General features: G+C 32.7%; 1 protein-coding gene across 10 annotated transcripts in view; it reads right to left on the minus strand.

Moving 5' to 3' along the window:
• The window catches only part of LOC136784908 (patronin-like), a 43919-nt gene extending 18836 nt beyond the window's left edge, over positions 1–25083 (minus strand). For all 10 annotated transcript variants that reach the window (XM_066745860.1, XM_066745858.1, XM_066745859.1 and 7 more), the window contains exons 1-3: positions 24718–25083; positions 23382–23854; positions 708–803 (exon numbers count right to left, since the gene is read on the minus strand). In XM_066745860.1, the coding sequence (XP_066601957.1) occupies positions 708–803; positions 23382–23606 (321 nt within the window). In that variant the 5' untranslated portion in view covers positions 23607–23854; positions 24718–25083. The remainder of the gene's footprint in view (positions 1–707; positions 804–23381; positions 23855–24717) is intronic.
• Positions 25084–25222: the final 139 nt, after the last annotated feature.

Raw genomic sequence — 25222 nt, forward strand, 5'->3', positions numbered from 1 at the left:
AATCGAGTTTATAAAGTGAGAAAGTCTAAATTATATACATTAGGTATACCAAATATTATTATCAACCTTTTATGGAGCAACTTTAATTGAATGTGAAAAGTAATTAAACTCGATGATTATAATTTGTTTACATAACAAACGTTCACTGTTTTGTCAGTCATTATTTGCTTATCAGTTCGTTCACACAGATGTTCCCCGAGAAGAAATGTTATAATAATAAATGCTAACTAGTCTAAAATCAATATTAAGTAACGATAAGAAGAATATTATAACACGAAATTAGCTTTTCAAAGTTGAAGAAATTATATTTTAAGGGTTCATTCGCATACTCTAAGTCTGCCCTAGATAGCTCTTGGCTCTCTCTCTCTCTCTCTCTCTCTCTCTCTCTCTCTCTCTCTGTTCTTTATTTGAATAACATAATAAACATAAGAAATGAATGTAAGCGCAATCTCAAACTATCGTTGTTATCGCTCAGATACTCATCTCATAAATTGTTTCTTATATGTAAAAATATCTTATGAGAGCAAGAACATATATATCGAGAGCGGCCTTATTATAGTTTGAATCAAGCTTAAGTCAGATTAAGCCACGAGGGCATAGAACTTTAGCACAACAGCTGAATAAATTCTCAGGCATTGGATTTGAGGAATGGCATTTTTAAAACGATAAAGCTGAAAGTGTGAAGAAACGAGAAAAAGTATACTCACCTCGTGATCACGATAATATGGCTCGCGAAGATTTTCTGGCACACGATTGTTGTATGCTTTTGACAATAGCCATTTTACGGAGGCACGTTGTTTGGCCTGCAACAATAGAAAAATAAAATTAATTTTTTATTTTACTTGAAAACTCATTAAGATCTGACGATGTGCCAAAACACTGCACTCGTTCCAGAAAAAATTATCGATTAACTCGTTTGATTAGTCGAGCTTCCAAAGCAATTCTTCCATATCTGAATAAGAAGTATTACAAAACCTTCGTCAGCTATTTCATTCAGAAATACGAGAGTGATGGAACATTTTTTTTAATAGACAATGATTTTAAATGTACTGCAATTAGAAGTCAACATTTTGAAAAGGGTAACAATGTATTTATTGTAGAATGAAAAAACACATATTAACCTTTAACTTAATTACTATCAATTGAAATGAATACTCAAGAAATAGCTATAATTGAATGTATAAAGTAAGAACAAAGGAATGCACAAGGTAGAAGTTGTACTATAATAATTGATTATTGGTTACACCGGTCAGCCAAGTATAATATTGCAGATTCACGCCTCACTCGAACTTATCGTTTTTAGATCAGATAGATTTTCCAAATGTCAATAAATAAACATCTTGGTGAAATGCAATTAAACTGCCTTTCTCACCTTAACTGAGAATCAATAAATATAAGAAATTTTTCATTAAATTAAACAAGGTATTATCATTTGTAATAAAATTAAGATTGAATCAATTTGAAAAGAAAGAAATAAGTTATGGAAATTATTTGGCCTTTAGTATACCGAGGCACAATTGTCTTGTTAACCTTATAGAATTATTACTAAATCAATTTAATTAATTATAATTATTATTTTTAAATTACTTACTGAAGTAATGATATTGTTGCAATAATGAATTAATTTTTGTTTGAAATTTATGCAAACTAAATGGATAACATACATATGTTTTTAAAGGGATTTTATTCCTTTAAAAGACACACAGATTTAGCTTACTTGTAATAATTTTAAACAACTCATTTTATTGGTGTCATCAATAATTGCACTCCGAATGATGATGCTTAAATGAAGTATTATTTTAGGATGAAAGGATTTGGTACTCGGTGTCCCGTGAATATGAGTAATTAAAACAATATGGTCAAGGCATTAGTATCCTATTTTATAAGAAAATCAAGCGCTCTAACCCAATTCTCAATTTCGGTGTATTTTATTTGAAAATTGCAATCTCGTTAAACCAGTTGAAGCAATAGAAAAATAAACAAAGTTCTTAGAGGAATACTAATAAAATTAGAATAAGCAAACATGCGTGAACATTGTAAAAGCGAAACTGGTTTGCATCAATGAGATACGTTGAATGATAAGCCGACAATAAATAACGCAGGAGAAATTGTGACCTCCGCTTTCACCAGATCGTCAATAGCCGAGAAAAATAAATAACAACGTGGCTCGAAGGAAGAATGGAGAGTGGTGCAGCTCGTGTGCTTTTCAGTATGTGCAACCGAAAATCTCTCTAATATCCTCGACATTCAGCATTTCTTTGTAATTTATCATGAAAATGTTCGTATCTCGGTATATGTAGAAGTAGTAAGAAAATAATCGTCAAATGATATCGTTTATTAGATAAAATGATAAATTTTATTATTAAGCTGGAATTTAACAAAAATATTCTTACTAAAATTAGGTTTATAGCAATCCGTAAAATCTCAACGTGGTGGAAACGGTAATCCAGCAAAGCAAATCGAGACAACGTGAAGCGAAGTGTGAAATGAGAAAGAAATTCTGTAAAGCTTCCTGATATTTCTCAAGGTCGATTCTGGCACACAATTCTTTTAACAAATCGACGAATTTTCTTTCTATCTTGTATTTTTCCTGTTTTAGATAAACGATAACTGATTAAAATTAAACATTGTAATAGGATGAATATTTTACGCATTTTTATTTCATAAAAATGTATTAAATATACGAGGATTGAATGAAGGAAAATAGGAGATTTTTGAACTTTTTCTAAACGAATTTTAGTGTTTCAATTTCCTCCTCGAGTGTGTCGCAGCGGAGAAACGCATAAGTAATGATTCACGAGGATTACGTAATGCTGAATGTCACATGTGTGCTTTGATTAGGGCTGCAATTAAGCACAGATAAACGTCATAAAATGAGATTACGAGGAGAGGAGAGGGGAGAAAGCGGTTAATTCTTTGAAGTAAGAAAAAAAGGTGACATTGATGTGCTTTAATTATATAATTGTATAGTTAACAAGGTAAATAATTAATTAATTATTTAATTGAAAAATAAATTATATCTTTGTGCAATTAGTGAAATAATAAAAATATTTTCAGAAACATTCGATTGATTTTTCTTCATTTTACTTTAAGTATGATTCCAATTGTTTATCAATTAAGCACAGATAAACCCTCGGATAAACCTTATATAATGTATAATTAGAAAGAAGGGGAGAAAGTGATTGATAATTTTTAAAGTAAACACTAATGACATTGATATTAGTTATATTTATACGCCTATGAAGGTGAATGCTCAATTAATCATTCAATGAACCAAGAGTAAATTAAAATTCTATACGAATCTGTATATCACGATTTATATTAATTAAATAATATTGAAATCGTGCAAATAATTTCATAAATAATCGTTTGAGTCTTCTTTATTTTATATTATTATTATCGCTAAGGTTTGAACACTGTTGAACTCAAGTGCTGTATGTCAAAACGTCGTACGAGCAATAGTAAATGAAATAAATGATCAAACTATGATCGAGAATCGAGATGACTGTAAAATGTCTCGGTTGGATGATTCTCATACCATCGCCATCCGCGTCATCCATCTTTATTAGATCGTGCCAAAACGGTGCTCTTACTACTCGAGTATCATCGTTTTATCGATTTCTGCCTCAGCATTCTTAATATCTGCTGCAGCAGTACGCAATATCAACAAAATTCACCATCAAAATAATTCTATACCAAACAATATTTTGCTACTCAATTCTTTGAACAATTTTACTATTTTTTTATCACTTCTAACAATTCGTTTTTTATTACATTGTATCTACTTTTTATTACTTATAGTAATTAAGTTTGCTATCATAATGTCAGATAAGGATGATAATATAATCCAAGTAATAATAAGAAGCGTATCCCACGATACGTGGCAGTCTCTAATATCCGTTAAAATTGATATATTATTCTATAAATAACATTTAATAAATCTGATTCATGCTTCTATTATTTAGTTAGATAATACTACTCCATGGATTGGCATATCAGAGTTATCGTTTTACTTTTGACTCAAACCGATGAAAATTTTAGTTACTTTTCCTAATTACTTGTGTAAATAAATACAAAAAAATAGCTAAAAATGTAAACAAATTGACAGTGTTCAATGACAATATACCCTTTTATTAACGATGCACTGTACAGTTTGCATACCCATTCTCTTCCTTGTTCAATGTTATAGTAAAATACTTTATAGAAATGCTTACTATTGTATCGTTTATACCTCCTGATTGGTGGTTACCGTTATTTGCGCAATTAGCGAGTGGTCTTCGTTATGTAGACAATGTAAAACTTCATAATAAGCTGCGGCAAGACTAGAACTCTTAGCATGTATTCCGGCCATGGACGCTACCCACATAAAAACCTTATGCGTACACGTCGCTTCTTGTACAGATTTTATTTTAGTATATAGGTATGTATTCGTGCGGATATCCTTTACAAAGGATTATACGAAAAAGATCAAACAAAAAATGTGCCAAGTTCCAGTCAGAAATTAATCGATAAATCAATTTTTTACAGTTTTTTTTTAACCATCAGTTACATCAATCCTATATATATATATATATATAAATGTGCCTCGGCAAACAAATGTAATATTTCGTAAAAGCTTTATGCACAAAGAAAGAGCCTTGGGAAATGGAATATAAAAATAATTAAAGGGTATTTGGTTTCCTAGAGAATTTATAGGATAAAATACTTAAAGCGAAGTATAAGGTAAGCTGTACTGTAATAGCTCCTTATCCAAGTGTTACTGCTCAGTTCAGTTGCGATAGCAATCTTGTGATTTATCATGTAGTCAAAACGATGCATTACAGAATGTAAGCCAGCAGGTCATTAAATTCCAGCGTTTACAATTCCATTCCCAGCGTAACGAGGCCACTGGTCCATCCGTATGACTTATCCACGCCCAATATTTTGCAACAAAAACAATGAATAACAACACCGGGAAGATTAAAACAACTTACAATCGGAATTATTTATCAAATTAATTATAATGAAAAATATTTTCTCCGTGTGCTATTCTAATTTTTAAATGCAGCTCTTAAGGAAGAAGTTATTAACGATTAAAAATTGCTTAATTGAACATTTTATTAGTAGAGCCATTAGCTGCTTTTGTTTTATAATCAGATTTCACTACAAAGTTCCTCGCACCAGTATGGTGCCTCGAAATAACCATCAATTCAATCTTTAATATCGTCTTCGACAATGACTAGATTAAAGAATGGTATAACAAAATTTGTTCTTTAATTATTCACATAGAACTGTAATTTACAAGCCTGACCACGTATAGTTAACCAGTCGCCCGGTATAACATAATACGACAAAAAATAGATAAAAGTAAAAAGAGAAATTCTATAGTGATTGAGAATATTACAAAATCAAAATAAAGATACTAGCGTTTATTTTGATTCATCTATATGATCTATCCTCCTCAAATATTTTGCAATAAAAGAAGAGACAAATATACAGAAATTGAATATAATAAAAAATAGACCTTGTCAGTTAAATAACGTAAATAAGGTAGGACAAATTGAGTATAAACAATAGCGGGAAGGAATTCTAGAATAAGGAATTGTATAACAAGTGAAAAAATAAAGATGAGTACGTTTCTCGTGAAAGGTTATCGTTTTGTTTAATGACTAAATTCGAGGAAAACGTGTGCCGTTTAAAGCACGGTCATTTTTCTTCGTTCGAGAAATTCTCGGGGAACGCAGGATGGGGAATTGTACCAAAAAAGGAAACGCGAGGCATCAGTTACTGGGTAATGTTTCTTGCAAGTGTGGCTAGCGATTTACTGGAGGCATCTTACAGACTAATGCAACCTACCAACCTACTCAAGAGGCTCGTGTCTTCTATCGTGTTTGAACTGAAAGCCACGTTCCTGTCGCTTCGCGTTTACCTAGAAAGCGCCACAGGCACGCCTCCCATTCCCATCACAAGTATATTCTTCCTTCGGAATGCCAATTCGTCAGTTCGCTTAAAGCTAACTCACCGATTTCCTCAAAACCTTAACAACCTAACACCTATTACACGCGACTATGAAGAATTATGCCAATAAATATTTCATTCAAATTAATTTAATTTCATTGTAATTGTATAGAAATATATTATCTTAATAATAGTCGAAGGATTGATAAGAAAAATTATGATAAAACAGATTAATAGAGAGGATTTTTATAGCTGCAGATTCTCATACCCTTCCATTTGTAACACTTGTATCCTCCGTAATGCTAATTCGTTAATTTACTAAAAGCTGTTTTTACCAATTTGCTCAAAACATTAATAACTTAAACTCGTAACACATGACTGGGGAACAATCAAAATGATTACTTCAATAATATTAATGTAATTAATTAATAATTGTACTAATTTAATTTTTCTAACAAGAATTCAATGTTTAATGAGAAAGATTATAACAGAACACACAATCTAAATTTAGAATAGGATTGATAAAGGTGATTTTTATTAATCTTTGTTTTTACTGGCTTTTCTTACTCATAGTGTTTCTGAGAACAACTCAAGAGCTTCCAAAGACAAAACATCCGTCTGACGGTTTAATAAACATACACGCACGTGCTTTGCTGAAACGAATACCGCATAGGGAGATCGAAGTTTTTGCGGGGCTTCTTTTAGTCTTTGACGTACAGTAAACTTCGGCTTCCTTTTTATCCGATAGTATACTGGAAGAACTCTATACGCGGATCTTTCGTAGAATTTCCAGGCTTAAATATTTTATTCGCTTTATTTATATCCCACTCGTTTCTTAAACACTACCATCCATATTTTTTTTTAAATTCCTACGTCGAAAAGCCAAACGTTACACTTATCTTTTAAAGCTTTCGTAGAAAAAGATGATAACTACAATTGATGATAAATCATTTAGTATGACAAGTGGATTTAAAAATTAGACAACACGGAATGGATTATGACGTTGGAATTTTAATGAACAATAAAATCGTTTAATTAAAATATTTGACATTCTTTTGTTTTACATAAAAATTCTTATAGACTTCCATAAAGCATTAACTGATTCATCGAACTAAATTCGAGGAATATATTCCTTAAAGGAAGCAATAAAATCTTATGTTTTCTTCTTCCATTGGAAGGTTGCAAGCAGCTAACGAGAGTAATTACGTCCCCTTGGTAGAAGTAAGAAAGTAAAAAAGCGAAAAATGGGGCCAAAGTTGTTAGAGGTTGAGCGTCGCTGATGTAACAGCTGCATTATTGTAGATATTGTCTTACATAGTGTAAACATTCCGAAACATTCCTTGTCCATAGATCAATTTTAATACGATCTATAAACTTTAGTCTGGTTATAAATATGATATTCGTATACTGACTTTAAGAAGCATTGCACGTTTCAAATTCAGTCTTATGTAGGACACATGATGTTTCACGGCTAAATCAATATTATAAATGGAACATAGGGGAGTGAGAAAAAAGAAACTAGGTTTGTTTGAAACAAACTGTCGATATAAGCCCAAGCTTTATAATTCATGATAAATTTAATTACTTTTTTTGTGTTTAATGTTAAAATTTTAAACGTAAAAACCTTAATAATGCATTAAATGTGTAGTGAAATCTTTCCTACGTTTATTGCTAATGATTGATAGGTCGATGTGTCATATACTGATACAAATAATACATAAAAAAGAATTGAGATAAAAAGAAATTATTGTAAGTAATAATCGGTTAATGTAAGAAAGGCAACAGTGCTATTAGCTATTGCATAACAAATAATATTATTGGTTTATTTATATTCTCAAGGTATTCGTGTCCACATATCACTCTCTTCGACAGAGCGTGGACTCGATAATTCAACTTCATTAACGTCATCAAAAATAGAAAAGCAGGAAGTATTTAAATCATCGCGTTTTATTTATTGTAACGTCATTATCATAACACAATATTTTCTAATTAGGAATCCCAGTTTTAAAGATTCGTGTTTGTAGTTAAAAGTATTTTCAAAAATGAATAGATGTTAACATTTTCTTGAACATTGTAATCAACCGGTAGAATTTTTTATGTCCTTTTGGTAGTTCACGTTTCGCCTCAATTACATTAAACAAATAAATGGATATTGATCAACTTTATTATTAAGAAAAAAAAATTAGGTAAAACATTGATACAAATCACGAAATACTTTTCATAACAATTAAAATATTCATAAAAGGTTGTAGGATAATCATTGTTAATTAGTATTGTTTAATAGTACAAAAAGTATCATCTGAGCCAATTATTTATTTATTATTCCTGTGGTTAATTTGAATAAACACTTAATAAGTCTAATTTGCATCGAATCAAGATAAAAATAGAAAGAAATTTTAGGTTGACCTTGAAAAACTTGAAAAATGGACCACAAAATAGAGATCGAATAGCTAGAGCTGCGAGTACGTTGACCGCTAACAGCTTTCATGGCTCGAGTTGCCGTAGGTCAGTTACCTGTTCGTTGCACGTTTATAGCTGACACACACCACGCGATAATTCAAAACTGACCAAAGAAGCATACTATACTTTATGACAGCATCCCCATCTTGACAGTTTTAGGAATTCCCTTCCCAGTTGAGAAATGTATTCTATGATTTATGTATATATTTATATACAATATAACGCGCGAAAACTTCCTTGTCGATATAATTATACTATATAATATATAAGATCCGCCACTTGAAACGTCCTACATCATTAATCCAACAAGACAGTATAATTATAAAAAATATGAAATCATTTAATTAGAAATTTTCAAAATCTTTTACTACTTTATTCACAGAAATCTGCTGCAACATTATGATACATTTAATAGTTAAGAAAATGAACAAACTTTTCCTTACGTGCATGATTTGTAGCGTTTTAAATGGCGGACTCTGTATGCGTTTATATATTATTTATTGTTTCCTTCTTCCTTTATTGCTTTAAACTTATAAAACAGGGTTGCTGTGTTTATAGATAGAACTCACCAAAATGGGCCGCAGTATATAAATCATTCCACTCAGAAGCTCCACCCAAACTTATCCAGTCATGAATAACCACGCGTTTTGCACCAATAATCTTTTGAACTCATTTCTATCACGAAATCTTTTTATCATTCACTAGCTGAAACCACATCCTTGAACATCACACCAAACATTTTTATCTCTGGTACATACATTTTCTTATTTTATGCAAAGTCATATATTGCCAAAAATTGTCGTAATCCGATCTAGTACAAAATATTAAGGCATAGAAAAAACATTTATCGCTAGAAGCAAACGATAAAGAAATATAGATCAAAGTAGATGCTGTAATAGGGAATTTTTATTTTAAATATATACTTAAGAAAAATATAATTTTTATTATTCGGAAAGAAAACGAACACTGGCAAGAGAATTGAACGGGGTTTGATTTAGTTAGGAATACGAACGCGAGTAAGATTCAGGAACGACTGGAATTGCACTAAGGAGGTAAGAACTTCGCACTGTTTCATATGTGGATCGTGATGTACGCATCGATGCCGACGATAACCGCTTAACGCCAACTCGTTAAGTCCATTACACAATGCAACGGAGGAAATTCCCTGCTTTAAAGAAAGTTCACCATTCATCATTAACTTATTTAACCTAAGAGATGAAGATTCACTATCAGCACTATAGTCATCAACTACTTTACTTCATACAACATGTATACTTTAATAATTCTACCCACAGACTGCAGATTTAAAAATTCACTTAACTCAATAATTATAAAACACATTAATTTTTTCTATGGTAGCTTTTGGAATTGAATATTTTATGCAGTGTCATTGTGAAGTACAGTATGGGGAAGTACACTTACTACATTCCAGCTTTCGGAATTTATCAACTTTTGCACACTCTGCTCTTTTGTTTTTAATTTGAAAAGCAGTTTCTCAAAAAGGTTCTGTGCTAAAAACTCATTTTTCTCTTAGTAATACAGATAAATGCCAGCGGATGAAGATATTAAATAACATTTTTAGAACTTTAAAGATATTTTAATCGTAGGTATAGAGCGTTTATTTTATCTAGTTTTTTTAGATATCGACGAATCCAATGCAGGTTTTGTTTATTTGGTCAATTTTGGGAAATACTATAGTTGAGGAAAGGATTAGGGTGATGGAAGACAAATCTATACAACGAATGTAAACGCGTTTGAGGTATCCAAATCTAGAGTGCAAAAAGCATACTGATTTCACACTGAGTTTTCGTGTGTTTTGAAGTGTTTACGATTTCATCCACTGAATCGTTTTATCTACCACCATCAAAAGGATTTATTTAGCTGTTTATATAATAATTTCTTAATTGATATTAGCTAATAGTTTTCTAATGTCAGGTAGTAATAGAGACTTCAATCAAATATTGCTCAATTTTAATCCAATGATATGTTATAGTTAGTTTTTAGTAAAATATTACATATCAACTATTATTGAAGCTAATAACTTAGAAATATATGCATTTTATTCGAATATATGAATATGTATTGGACGAAATATGCGATATTGAATAGTGACTTTTTAAAAAAATTATGTCCTTTTTTTATTCTTTTCCGGCATTGCAGATATCTCTCTCAAATTCTCTGGCCGTCCTAAGTGGCGAGTCGAGTGTTATATTGGCACTGAATTTAATATTTCAGCAACATATTCAAATCTATATATCAGCAAGCTTTATTTAAATAGTACCAATTGCCACCTAAGTAATTTGTTTCGCTTGTCCAATAATAAAGATTTCAAGCTAAAATGGAAGTTTTATCATTTCGTGACTAACCGTTAAAAATTATCCATTGATACATCGATCATTTCTTTGATAAGATTACAATAAAATAATAAACAAAAGCGATATCTTAGTTTAAATTTAGATAAATTATTGAAAAATTCTATTTATAATTTAGCCATATTTTAAATTTTTTCAATAAAATTGAACTCGAAAAATAAAACAAAGTATGAACTGCTTTCCGTAATGATAGTTTCTGCGAAACTAAGCGCCAGTTTTGCCCAGCCAGCTTATTGAGTCAATTGACATGTGTGTCCATGCGTTTCACGTTCAATTAAAGTGTAAAGCCTGCAAAATGGCATCTGGCCCGACGACTTTCTACTTTCCTCTCGCGTTGAATTACTGGAGTATCGCCAGTTCCAGGATCCCAATCCACTTGTGCCATTTTTCAGAAACACTAATGTATCGATGGCAATTGCAAATGAAAGGCGAACCCATCTCGTTAATATCAATGCTTCCATTTTTTACGAGGACAAAACCGAACACTCTTCTGACCACAGCTGTTTTATCACAAAATATAATTATAATGTAATTTAGGTGAATTTTAAATACAAAAATTTCTCCGGTTAGTCAATATTGCAACAGAGAGTGTTTTCGTTATTCGGTTTCAAGGTTTTCAATTTAATAAATCCCCTTCTCTGGAGAACTGAGACGGTTTAAATTGTTTAAAATTCACGTTTATGCTCATTCTTAACATTACAATACTAGTAATGAATATAATGTTCTTTTATAACTTATAGATTAATCTGAGTTTGTGAAAAAAATACACCAAGTGTCAGAGTCGAAACTGATTTTTTTTTTAATTTTCAGCAGATTGTAAATTATATTTATGATTTAAAAAATACATCTTTACGTAAAACTCCTTCTTTTTGTTTGGGCATTGCTACACTAAGCGATTGCCCACTAGATGCATGTGCGAAACTTAATTTATCGTTCAAAAATATTTAGTGGCTTTTTAAAAAATATCTGTTGGCCATATAGGCAGATTAGATTGTTTTCTCAAATTAGCCAAAAAAAGCTTTTATTTGTTCTGGAGTTACTATTTTTTCAGTTTAATACTTCAAATGCATTACGAAAATCAGTTTTACGCTTGACATGCATTTAGTTAATATAAGAATTGATAAATTATGTATTGTAACTGCACTTCTACCCTAGTCGATAATTCAAAAACGAAAGACCTAAAACTGTATATGAACCAATCAAATTGACTGATTTGGGTTTGGTAGCTCTAATGTTACAGCTGTGATTGTTCGACCATGTCGTCTACTTCTTCCTTAATTGACATGGGTTAATGACCGAACAGCGTATGTTTTCGCGGTAAAACTGTCAGGAATGAACTAATCGTTAAAATTTTATTAGATTTTCACGCTTTTCCATTTTGATTAACCTAATTCAAGAACCGGAACCATGAAATGTCAAACTTTGCGTCTCTTTTAAAAAACGCAAAATGACTTAAATTATATTCGATCTATGACTTCTTTGTCTTTAAATATTTTTGATGAAATTATAAAGACCTTCGAGGGATCAATTTTTATAATGGAAAGTAAAAATAAAAAAGATAGGGGAATCGTAAATAAATTATAGTGTTGTAAAAGCGAAGTAGAAGAATAGGAGTTTTGGTAAGTTTTATAAAGAATGAATGACTATAATTGAGAAGTACCACGTCAAAAGGATTTATCTCAATAAAAGTCTAACGGAGTATTAAACTCTATATAAATAATGAATACTTATCAATTTGTAATATTTGTGTAACACAATATTGCTTTTAACTAATCTGTTATCTGTAAACACCATATAAGATTACCAAACATTATCAATTCAAACTATTTCGATTTCACTTATATTGATATTGTAAACAAAATATCATATTCGAGATAAGTCACTTTGAAAAAAAACCTCCTCTAATAGTTGTTGATGAAATGAGTAAAGATTTGATAACGTTTGTATAATTTAACTATAAAGCGTAAGAAAAGACGTGCAAGGTCTTGTAAAGCGAATGAATTTTTTTCTTCCTGTATTATCGAATTCCCTCAACGTGCAGAAAATTCTACCACTGCTTTAAGCAACTCGCAACAATCTTCACGACAGATTCACCGTTTCGATCATCAATTGTCGTAGATGAAATATCAATTTGTTACTAGGATTTGAAATTCCGTATTGAAAAAAAAATAATTGTAATTAAAATTACAAAAGACACGTCTAATTACTATAATATAAAATTGAAAAATAAGAATTAAAATTGTACACTATCTTAATATAATTGTACATAATAAAAGTACGTGAAGTTTACGTGTAAAGTTATAATTTTCTTTTATTATCTTAAAATGACATAAATTGAAAATATCTAAAAATTAAAATTGCAATAGCATTTTGCCTAACGCTGGATTAAACGGATGATTGAACGAGTAAGTGGGAACCCATCAAAATATCTGTATAAATTTAAAACTGAAAATTTAGCGAGATCTTAGCACAAGCTGAATGAATTTCCTGTCTGTATTGGCTAGGTATTGGATTCCTCCAACACACACACGTGAAAGAATTCTCTCCCGCTACTTGAAGTATCTTGCAACAATCTTTACGGCAGATTCACCGTTTCCATCATCAATTATTGCACGTGTAACGCCAATTTGTTTCCTACTAATCATCAAGCCTCTTGGAACGCTCGCCCCAACCGCGACAGAAATAATGACCAGCTGAAAGAGGAAGTTTCTCCCAGCGTAAAATCAAAGCATTTCTTGTACCAATATGTTTCACCGGCATATACCAATATTCCAACAGTTTTTTTTAACATTAATCTCTTCCAACAATCTTACATTTATACCCAATGTGTGTCACCGAAATATTCTATTAAAAATATTAATAATTTATAAGCAGTAATACAGTCTGTTTACTTGAAAATTTTTATTATCGTTATCACATTTGGCCTTTTTTTCACTCGCTTACAGTTACATTTGAGGCCATTTTAGTGAAAAAACCAAATCTGCTTGTATATTTTTTTACGTATCCGGAAAAATCTTAATTTGATCAAAAATGTTAAAGCCAGAGAGATATAGCACGCATATGCATTTTTTTTTTATTAAAAATATCTGATTTTTGGTCAGATTTTGTGGAATAAGAACTAAACCAGATCTAAATTAAATTTTTTATTGCAGTTTTATACATAAACTGAAGTTATTTTTCGACTTGGGGAAAGAGACTATCTAGTTGTGCTGTCGAATCTTTTCTTATAAGAAAGACTTGTTTCTTAAAAAAAAAAAAATAATAGGAATATTTAGAAGCTTTTGATTTATAACCGCACCAAATCATTTCAAAAGATAACGTCACTTCGCTTATATTACGTGTATTCAGGTGCAACGATTGTCTCTCATACAAATACCACCTCCGATTTCCTAACCTTCCTTTTTGGTTTTAATCACCAGTGTGAAGTTAGCACCCCAAATTTTAAAATTGAAAAAACAACCAAATAGTTCTAATAGAGCCCGGACAAGTTCTACAGTTCCTTGCTATTTTTCAAAATAGTTTTGCAGATTGAACTCGAAAAACTATAAAAAGATGATTTGGGGTGCCATCAGAATTCTAGTTAATGCACCCTAAAGAGTTCTATAACTATGTCTAATAGTTTTTATCGATAGGACTTTTAGTTTAAAGGATACAAGCGTTTGAATATTAGAGAATGTGAAGTTGGCACCCCAAATCATCTTTTTATAGTTTTTCGAGTTCAATCTGCAGAACTTTTTTGAAAAATAGCAAGGTACTGTAGAACTTGTCCGGGTTCTACTAGAACCAAACTAGAACTGTTTGGTTTTTTCCCAGTTTTAAAATTTGGAGTGCCAACTTCACACTGGTGTTTTCATCTCCTTCGTTTCGCACACTTGTACATATATTTTGATTTAATAATGAATAAATAATTATATTTAAAAAAAATCAAACTATACACAAGTAGAATATATAAAGAAAACTTTAACAAAAATTGTACGAACAAGGGGGGAAATAATTTAATATTGCTGATTTGTCTTAGCTAGTGAATTGAAGGTCATGTGAAGAGATCAAATCATTTTTCTAAACGACAATCCCTATTTTTACTGTATATATTCGTAGCTTATTTCAAAAACTTTACAAAACACTTAAAAAATTTATCATATCATCCAGTCGTTCACAAGAAATATTTCGCTTTAAAATTACATATAGTTTTGGGTTTAGGTGAGATAGTGTGCGTGACCATTACGAATACAAACGCATAGTCGCTTACCTATTTATAAATTCAAATCAACGTAGGTTGAACGAAAAGTTTAATTATGTTGTTTGAATAAATATCACGAGAGTTAAAGTTTAATTAGGTTAGTGCTATTATAAAATAGGCTTTCATTGTTTCAAGTAAATCGAGTGTATTTAAAAATTTTCTAACTTATAACTGCATTGCACCACAAATCATATATATATATATATATATATATATATTTAAAAACATATAATGATACTTACTTGGTAAACGTGTAATTTAAGTGGATTTTGAACGAAAAGTTTTTTATGGCGTTTGGATAAATACCGCGCGAATTAAAAATTAATTAGGTGAATGTACGATTTTTGTAATTTACTCCTCACACCCCCGGAAAAAAGGCTTTAAAATCTTGCAAAATGTGGGACGTCCATTATGAGAAAACATAGGTGTGGTTGCTAATATCATCAATCATGCAAGCACAGTTTTACTACTATCTTACTCTCACGATTGGTTATCTATAAAACCCTTTACAAATACTGTGTCATGGATTGTTTAAAAACGATTTCATAAAGTCATTATTTGATATATACATAATAAGATACTAAAACATGATATCGACTTTTCTTACATCTTTCGATACTAACAATTTCAAGAAAAGACAAAAATTGTTTGATACTTGTGGAAAGACAACTGCAGTGATAATTTATGCAAACCTATACAGGTATATGGGTATAGATAAAAAAATCTTACCACGAGACAAACCGAAATATTTTTAGAATACTGCTACTGATACATTTATACACAATATAAACTACAAACTAAACATGTAATATGATAAATTTGTTTAAAATTGAAATATTAAAAGCGAAAATCAAATAACTGATTTTATGCTTTTACCAGATAAAAATTCACAACAGTATAATTTTGTCAATCTCATCGTTCGTCGTAATATTAGTGAGGTAATGTCAACAATAAGGTTCTTATAAAATCAAACATTTCCCAAGAGGCTGTTCAATTACCATTTTCCCCACTCCCCTTTGAAAGGAGTGGTCAGGAGTGGTCCTTGTTCATAGCAATGTTTTTACATGAGATTTTAAAAAACTGTTTTACATTTTTTTTTTATTTGAAAGAAAATTATTCCAGATGTAAATGTTAGTTTACTTTTGCTACAAAAACAAGGCAAATGAATATTTATATGCTTTTATTAAGTGACGTAGCACATAATCGATCAATGCGTGTGGTCAAGTTCACTTCCCTGATGTTTTTTAACATTTGTGTAATTAAAAGGAAGCAGGAAGGTTATTCTTGGTCGTTAATTAATTCCCTAGGTTTCCACTTGGTGTATGACCATGCCTTTAAGCTGATGAGTAAGCGCAGACTTTCGTGCTTGCTTTATGCCAGCTGACTTTTGGTTTGGTCTGAGCTCTGAGCATAGTCTATTCTGGAAGTTTGAAAAGCAAGTCCAAAGAGAGCATAATAGCTAGATGTTTACTATAGAAATACTCACGAAATACTCCCATAGGAAACTAATTCTAGTATCATCAAATTAATGATGAATGAATAGTCATGCAATTTAATGAGTGATAGAATTATCGTGAACTTTAAATGAAAAATTAATAGAGTGAAAAACTGAATAGTAGTGAGCAAAGATCAAAGTGATCACGATGGGTAAAGTGTAAAATTATGAAAACTTATTAAAATTTGAAATAATAAACGAGAGACTCGATACAATTATTATAGCTTATGTGAAAGATGAAAATCAAAGCAATAAATAATAACATGTAATTGCACCTACACACAACATTCCTTTAAATCGCATGCAGATTGCCAATCTAGAATCCGTTATACTTCCTGATTATGTGTTGCATAATATAGAATAAATTGATTTCCATGTTAGGCCAAACAAAATATATCAAAACTATTAACGATTAAAAGGAACTCCTTATTGAAAAAAGTCAAATTTGCATAGTGATTTTTTCACTGAATGCTAAAGAGACATAAACATTAGGTGCTTAGATATGAATTCACTGTACAACAATGGAAAATTGAATGGGTCACGTGGATTTAAATCAAAGCTGCCGACTGATGATAGCTTTTGGTAAAGGGTGGAGAGATTTGGAAAATTCTTGCGAAAGTCAGCAAAACAAGTGAAAATTAAATTTTCGATTACTTCTCGTTTTCGTACTATGGAAATAGAGTGGAAACAAATGGTGAGACGACTAAATTGAAGAATTCGAAAGTAGTGGTCTCCGAGACCGAATAAGGAAACGCACCGTTTTCATGCTTCGATCCGCCCACAAGCCTCTAAAGGTTTAACGGCGAGAGTGAATGTTTCATTTTACAAAATGAAAAATACAAAGAGAAAACCTGGCTTGTATGTTGCGGTTTGCTTATAGTTCCAATAAGATTTAAACATTTTTCACATTCATATAACTGTATTTTTGTTTATATTTCTTTAATAATCGAAAACAACAGCTGCAATCAATTTTAAAATTTGCTTTGACATTTTTTCGGTTAAAAATAATTCTATCAGCGTCTTGAAGACAGGCAATTTTTAGAGAAATTAATTGATATTGTTCGTGACAAATGAAAGCAACAGTTGAAACACGAGTGTTTGCAGTAAAAGAATTTTATAGATAACATAAAGCACCTGTTGACTGATTTGCAAGTACTTTAAACTTCTCTGTGAGTATTTGAGGTTGGACGACCCGACTGAATTTATTTTAAGCTTCTTCTTGGAAGTAGCTAAAGCTTACTTGTTAAGAAAGCTCCAGCCGGTTGGGTTTATTATACACTTTTGTCTGATAAATAAATTATATTTTGCAACAATGTAACAGTTAAAAATTGAATGTAATATGGAAAAGAGAAAGTAAAACTTTATTATTAAAAACTAATAATCTCCCATGAACCCCCCCCCCCTCCTCCCCCTCCACACAATCTATAATTACTATGAAAATTAGAATATCTGCAGGGTAGAAAAATATAAAATTCTAAGGAATGATTTTTTTTTTAAGTAGTAACAAATATAGTAATTCCAACGTTATGCTAGGTCACTGGTGTAGATACAACTTTTATATGAAACTCATATGAATGAAGTAAAAGTATTTGTAAGGTAAAAGAGAGTAAGAGTTACTATTAGTAATAAGATAATATTATTGATAGACTTTGATTTTTGTAGTATCCAACTGGTGGTTTGTTAGTGGGCAGTTAAACATCATTCCGAGCCTACGCGAAATCGACAATTCTAAACGAACAGAAACGAACGTAAAATCTGCGTACCAGTAACGCGCAAGTGCACACTGCCTATTTAGCATACGTGATTAACCTATTAATTTCTTCTGCGACCTGCCAGAGCATGCGAAAATTAATTAAAGCTCGTTCACTTTAAAAACATTGGAAAAAATCGTTGCTTCTTATACCCTACTCTTTTCTTAACTATTAATCGCTTTAATTGTGCATTCGAGGAACTCTGATCCCTCGGTAGCTTCTGAACCATGTACAACACCGCAGTAATACAATATAGTATAATCCGTTGAGAAAAGTGTCAGAAAATGAAAGACTTGGGTGAAAAACCTTTATACTCCATTCACCTCGAATAAAAAGAGATTGCATAAAAATTCTGACAAAACTATTTCATCCCCATTCGTTATGAATTTACTGGTTCTTTTTAAAGCTTATCAACATTAGAAATCAATGATATGGGGAATCCGCATAATTCACATAGGCACAGCCATTTTCCTATTGTTATCGTTGCTGTTTACGATCCGTGACTGTTGGATGGGTCGAGAGCGAAATCTTGTCCTTGACACTATTGTCCTTCACAATTGTATACATACGTCCAGTGATATTATACTAGTAGGGCCATTCGCCATTGTGGCCCATCCCTGTTTACGTCATTAGAATTTCTTGTATTTTAGTTGACGACGTAGCGTCGAGATATTAAAACAAAGCGATAAAATATTGCTCAATATTGGAGAGAATAGATATTTCATATACTCAATGGTAAGTACAAAGCTGTGGTTGGAACTGAGTTGGAATAGGGCATTCGTTAAGGAGCCATTAATTTTTTCGAAGGAGTTGCCGGACACTTACATAAATTGTAGTGACGTTTGCATTTCTAAGCATGTCCCTGACGTCCTCCAAGTCGCGTTTGGATGTTCCTGGCGCCGTGGTGGGCGCCAGCATCACTTCGCTTGCCATTGTGGTGGAGTCGGCCCTTAGGTCAAAGACTCGACCAAGCAAAATATCACCAAATAGCACCGTCATACACAAATCCACCCGACACCAAAATTTATATTCAACGAGTAATCTCCAAAATTTCACCTATAACCCACGATCATTTATTCCAGAAGCACCCACGTGCTCGATTTTGCATTATGCTGTAAACAGTTTCACTTTCTAAAAGACCTCTTCGATAACGAAATCAGTCGTTTCGCGCTTAAAACACTAAAATACACCTTCGATCACCACGTCCCACGTGAATTTTTGTAGCGCGCCATTAAAACAGTTTTACTTTCCGAAGACCTTGAAAATTAAATCACTCGCAGGAGAAACTCGAATCAACCTACGATCGACTCCTCATTCAACACTCGATTCTAGTTCACCAACACCCACACTTCATCTTTCATTGCGGAATAACAAGTTCCACTCATTTCTTGCCTTTTTCCTTATCTCGCTCGTCGCTTTTATGCAGTATAACAGAATTTTCTCCTTAAATCGACCTGCAACCACAGAATCGTCGATTATGACGACTATTGGATATCATTGCACTCACAAGGGATCATGGCACACAAGAACATTTTCAACTCCAGAATCAATTATAATCCAGTTTCAAAAAAACAAACCATTCGACTAGAATCTTTTCAAAACTACAGCAGCAATCGTCGTTACACGGACAATCGAATGTGAATTAATATTCTAAACTGCACATGTGTGTGTGTGTGTTTTATAAGAAAACAGCTTCAGTTGGAAAATCAATTGATAAATGAAATAAAAATTGGTATTTTCGGGGAGGAAAGATTTGATCAAATCGTAGAGCAGTGTTTAAAATAGGAAACATTTAATTAATCTACAACTAGTCGTGTCCTCGGTCAAACAGCTTTCATTACAGAAAAAACAAGAGTAAAATAAGGGTTTAAGCTGTACACATTTTATGGAAGAAGTTGAGTTGGAAAATAATCACACAAATGGAAAATCAACTGGTGTTTTGAGAAAGAAAAATTTGGTAAGATTTTGAAACTGTTGTGAAAATAGTAAAGTTAAACGTTGAGGTTTGTAGCGAAACACGACTTCATTCCGGGAGTAGAGACGGCAATCTGCGACCAGTTGTATTGTGAGTCAAGCAGCTTAGTCACAGTTAGTTCGCAGTCAGTCAGCTGGCTACTGTATTAACACAGCAACAAATTCAAACGTATCGGTTACATGTATAGAGCGAATAATCAAAACTGCCAGCGATTCTTTTTCTAGTGTTTTCAAAGTGACTTTACGAAAACGGGAATGTTGACAAAGTATATTTTTATTCCTTTCCCTTTATCAATCTACCTTTTAATAAAATCAAATATGCTATAATTTTAAAAAATAATTCCTTTTTACGTTTTTTTTTTAAATGTAATAATACTTTAACATCGAACTTCTTAAATCAGCGATAAAAATATGAAACTTTATGTTTCAGTAGTAAATTAAGGCTCTCTGACTTATTTTGAAATTTAAAAATTATAAAGATACTCTCACAATACACAATCGCAATTCGGGGAGATTGCTATTAGTCACAGTTTATCAGTCAGCTGCTGCAATAAAACAACAACAAATTGCAAAGAAGAGCGATACTAGTTTATTATTTCGTTTTGTGCTAGATATGGCTAAAGAAAAACGAGAATACCCATAAGAAATATTCATTCTAATATCACATTCTGCTCCGATTCTTCGTTCTAATACATTTTTTACGACTTTTTGTATGATATTGTAAGATTGAATGGAATTTTTGGTAAGCCGTGAAAATATGAAAGTTCGGAATTTGCAGCTATACATCTGCGATAACTCGTATCTTGAATGAAGTAGTTATTTACCTCGTTTTGAAAGATAAAGAATAAATATACACGCAGTGAACTACTGCAACTATACAATTTTGCTTTTAGTCACAGTTTACAACCAGTCAGCGGACTGCTGTATTAACATAGCAACAAGTTCAAACTTGTACAAAACAGCACAGTCACAAGCGCCACCAATCCTTTATTACACTCAATATGACTACACAAAAATAAGAATATCCATACGAGCCCTATCGTCATTCCTGTATCTCCACAACCTCTATAATCCCTATTCCCAACAAGATTACATATTCGAGTTTCCCATAAAAAAACCCTCTAAAATGCTCATATAATAACAATTTACACTCTAATTATTGCTTAACTTGGCATTGAAATTAAAAAATTCCATTCAAAACTTAATAAAACGAAACACCATTAAAATTTCTTGCAAACAATCTGCATGAGAAATGATTAAATTGGCCTGGATGATAATTATTTGAAAGGAGAAGACCAATGCTATGCGTGTAATTAATATTTTTATGCCTTTTGGCATTCCTGCTGGCACGCACATTTCTCACAGTTAACCAACTTTATTACGCGCAAGGTTGTGCGTGTGAGATGATGTCGCGTCGAAACTGTAAATGCAGCTGTCTTGCAAGGAAGAAGAAGGTGGGAGGGAGGGGACCTATCCCATGCCCCCAACTCAACGCCTCCACCTTTACCAGCCTGGGTCCTCGCTTTCGCCTTGCTACCCACGTTGATCCTCGCCTTTTTCGTCCATGTCTCTTTATATACCTCAAGAAAAAAATCATACAATCAGGTTGATTTCAAATTCTTCGTTTTGCATTTCCTCCACTGCATTTTTTCTCATATAATTTCAAATCTTTAACGAGTTGTCATTGACGATCTCCTTCATAATTGTTAACTTCCCTCGTCGAAAGCCCAGTTTTTCATAAATCGTAGTTCCATATGACCGGATTCAGCGCTGTTTCCTTGGATCTATCTACGTAATATTGCCTGCCTCGGGTTGTATTCGGTGTAACCGATAGCCTCTGTGCGAATATCAAATGTGCTCGTGGAATCTCGCCTTACTCCTGTACGAATAAAAAAATGAACTGCACAGGTGTCTGAGGAAAACATCGAATCGATACGACATAGGAAACTCGTCTTGACCAAATATGATTGAACTTTCAAGGTCAACGAAACAATCGAGTCGACCTCTAAAAATCTGCGTTCAATAAAACATCTGTGCCAGTCACGCGAAGCGTCTTTGGGTATGTTAATGACTCCTGCTTTTTTATCTTATTATTGAATGCAAATTATGTAGGTTTAAAAATAAAGCTGAAATAGCTTTTAATCGGAAATAATTGAAGAGATATTGAGTACAAACACACGTTAAAATCAATTCAATTGTATACTGATACAGTCATAATACTTGCAATCGGAAAAAAGATACATTGATTATGCAATGATCAATTTTGTGTAACCTTTGCAAGGAACAACAGTTAGGTCAATTTTCTTTAAGCATATATATGCCGAAAATGAAGGATAGGGCGGACGCTATTTATTATAAAAGCTGCCGCATCTCTTGTAGACTATTTTTGGATTTTGGATTCGGAATGTTGTGAAAAATAATTAAATAAGTAATTAATTGAAATTAAAACAAGGATGGGAATGATCCTACGTACACAACAATAAAATGCTATTCCCGGCCTGTGACGGTATGGACTAATATGGCGTTCGTTTCCTGTTCACAAGGTTATTTATCGCATGTGCAAAACTGATGCAAAAATACACCTTTTCAGCTTTGAATCCCTGAGGAAACTTTCCTCGCTTCGTTGCATATTACCAAGAATCGACTACACTTAATCGCTTAATTGGAACGCACCGTTAATTCGATAAAAAATGTTCCATCAGACTCAATTTCCATGAAATTCATCCTTGTTCAAATTCCGTGTTTAGTTATTAATCAATGCCCAAAGTTTTCAATCAATTAGGATAGTCTCTCGTACAATCCCGCTTCAAAACGCTCGACTATAGAATAAAATAATATAAATATAAACAATGTGCCGTATAAGAGAGATATTATCTCAACGTCGTTGTGGTTTGACGTTATCTTTTGTGTACTTGCCATCGGCGAGACTTTACCATGTCTCCAGAGCCATTTGATAAACATAAAAATATTTTCTTTTTTACCTGGCTGAGAAAAGCAACGATAATGATTAATTATGAATGATAAATAAAGAACTGTAAGATGAAAAACTGGAGAACACAGAGGGAACCCACCTACTTTTATTAAATACAAAAAGCCTTCTTCAAAATACAGACAAATAGTAAAAAATGAAAGAAAAAACCATAATTTATTACCTGGCGGGAATCATGGGTATCGGCGTGACGTTCCGAATCTCCAGCAGCAAGCTGCTCCCCGGCATAGGCATAGACCTTACGTCGATCGTCAGCCGCGTTACGATCCATTGCCTCGGAAACATGGACGACCGTGCTGGACACACCGTTGCAGGACCGATCCTCTGTCCTTGAAGCCGCTTCTTCTGGCTTACTGGGCTTGAAGAAACGGGAGATCGAACTCCACATTCAATAATCACAACGACAGCTGTTGCCAGAATTCAGGGGTCCTTGTACACCTCATAGTTACACGGCTCTCTCGCAAGTTCAGCTGCTTACCTCCAAATTTTCTCCAGCCACCAAACACACTTGAGAACTCTTTTTATAATTTGTGTCGCACTAGCAACGAGCTTTGGCGGAGAAACAGACTCACAATCCCTTCTTGTCCTCTCTTTTTATCTGGCACCAACGAAGACTACCTCTAATCACATTTCTTGCTAAACAATTTCATAATGTTCAACTTTAGTATTCCGTTTAAACCTAATATTAAATGAAGCACATCATTGAAAAATTAATTTGCGAGCCTTTGTGCACTGAAGCAAAAGTACAAGGCTCAGAAATTCACTTACTACATGCTGCTTTCAATTGCGATACGCCAAACGGGGAGTTTCTTACTTGAAAAATGTTTCGCGAGGAATGATGGGTTTGCTAAATATCATTCTAATATCGAGTGGATCATGCATTATATTATACTATGTTTCGCTGATTTTAATTCTGAAAAGCGCTCTTTCTTTTGAATTTTAAACTCGAGGAAACAGGGTGGACATAACCTTTGTTTACTTAATTCTACTTATGTAGGTGTTTACAACTAAAAGTGAGGTTAGTTTGACACTGTGAATCCCAGTTTCCCTGCATCGGATCTTGGCATCTTCGCTCGCAGCAAATGGCACTTTTTCACACGCAATATAATGGCACACGCGTCACATAAAAAATTAAGATCCAATTGAATTAAAATACTTTACTAACCAGAAAGCGATGAAAACTAATTTTCCCAATTAAACTTTCTTAGTGCTAAGTTAATGATGAGAATTGGTAAATTTGTAAAAATAAACCGGTTGAAAAAAAAGGAGCAAATAATCCTGCCAGAAATTAGCTATTTTTGGCGACTCTGACCTGATACTCTGTAGGTAACTGTTTATTGATTTTATAAGAAACTTCGAAAATGTGTGAGCCCATTTAGAAATTCAGTCAATTGTCATGGGCCAAATTGGAAAAATCGCAATTGAGAGGCTGCAGTATATAGTAAAGAATTTCGATGTTGTAGAAATGAAATTGGCAGCTGCAAAAGGGGCGTACCTACCGTCACATTAATTCTTGCGGTCCAAAGGGTTCCCTTTTCCCTACTAAACCTTCTTTAATCTCTTTTGAAGTTATTGTTAAAAAGATCCTTTCTCCGAGGAAGATAAGATTTCCGGTTAGTTGACAGTAAAATCACGGAAGGATATCACTACAGGCACGAACACACACACATACACAAAATTATTCTCAATGTAAGCACGTTTTATCAGTCAGTATAATCCAGTTTGGCAAACTTTTACGCTGTACAATTGGATGACGTGAAAGTTTAGTTTTTCAAGGGCAGTATCTGATACCGAGCCCGTGGTCAATGCGAAAAACTTTTTCTTAGAAACTACGAAACCACGGCACGTTCTTCGCCGTCCATGGTGAAAACGACCATCTTTTTCGATCATTTTCGAGATATCTCGAAACCGCAATATCTCGATTCGCCATTTTGAACTTCAGCTGTAAACCTCTTAACTCTAAACTATCTTCACGTTATTCTATACTTATGACCACGGTCGTGC

The sequence above is a fragment of the Prorops nasuta genome, unplaced genomic scaffold, assembly GCF_024137725.1.
Source record: "Prorops nasuta isolate Cenicafe-Biocafe unplaced genomic scaffold, Cenicafe_Pnas_1.2 PNAS00097, whole genome shotgun sequence".
Taxonomy (NCBI): Eukaryota; Metazoa; Arthropoda; class Insecta; order Hymenoptera; family Bethylidae; genus Prorops; species Prorops nasuta.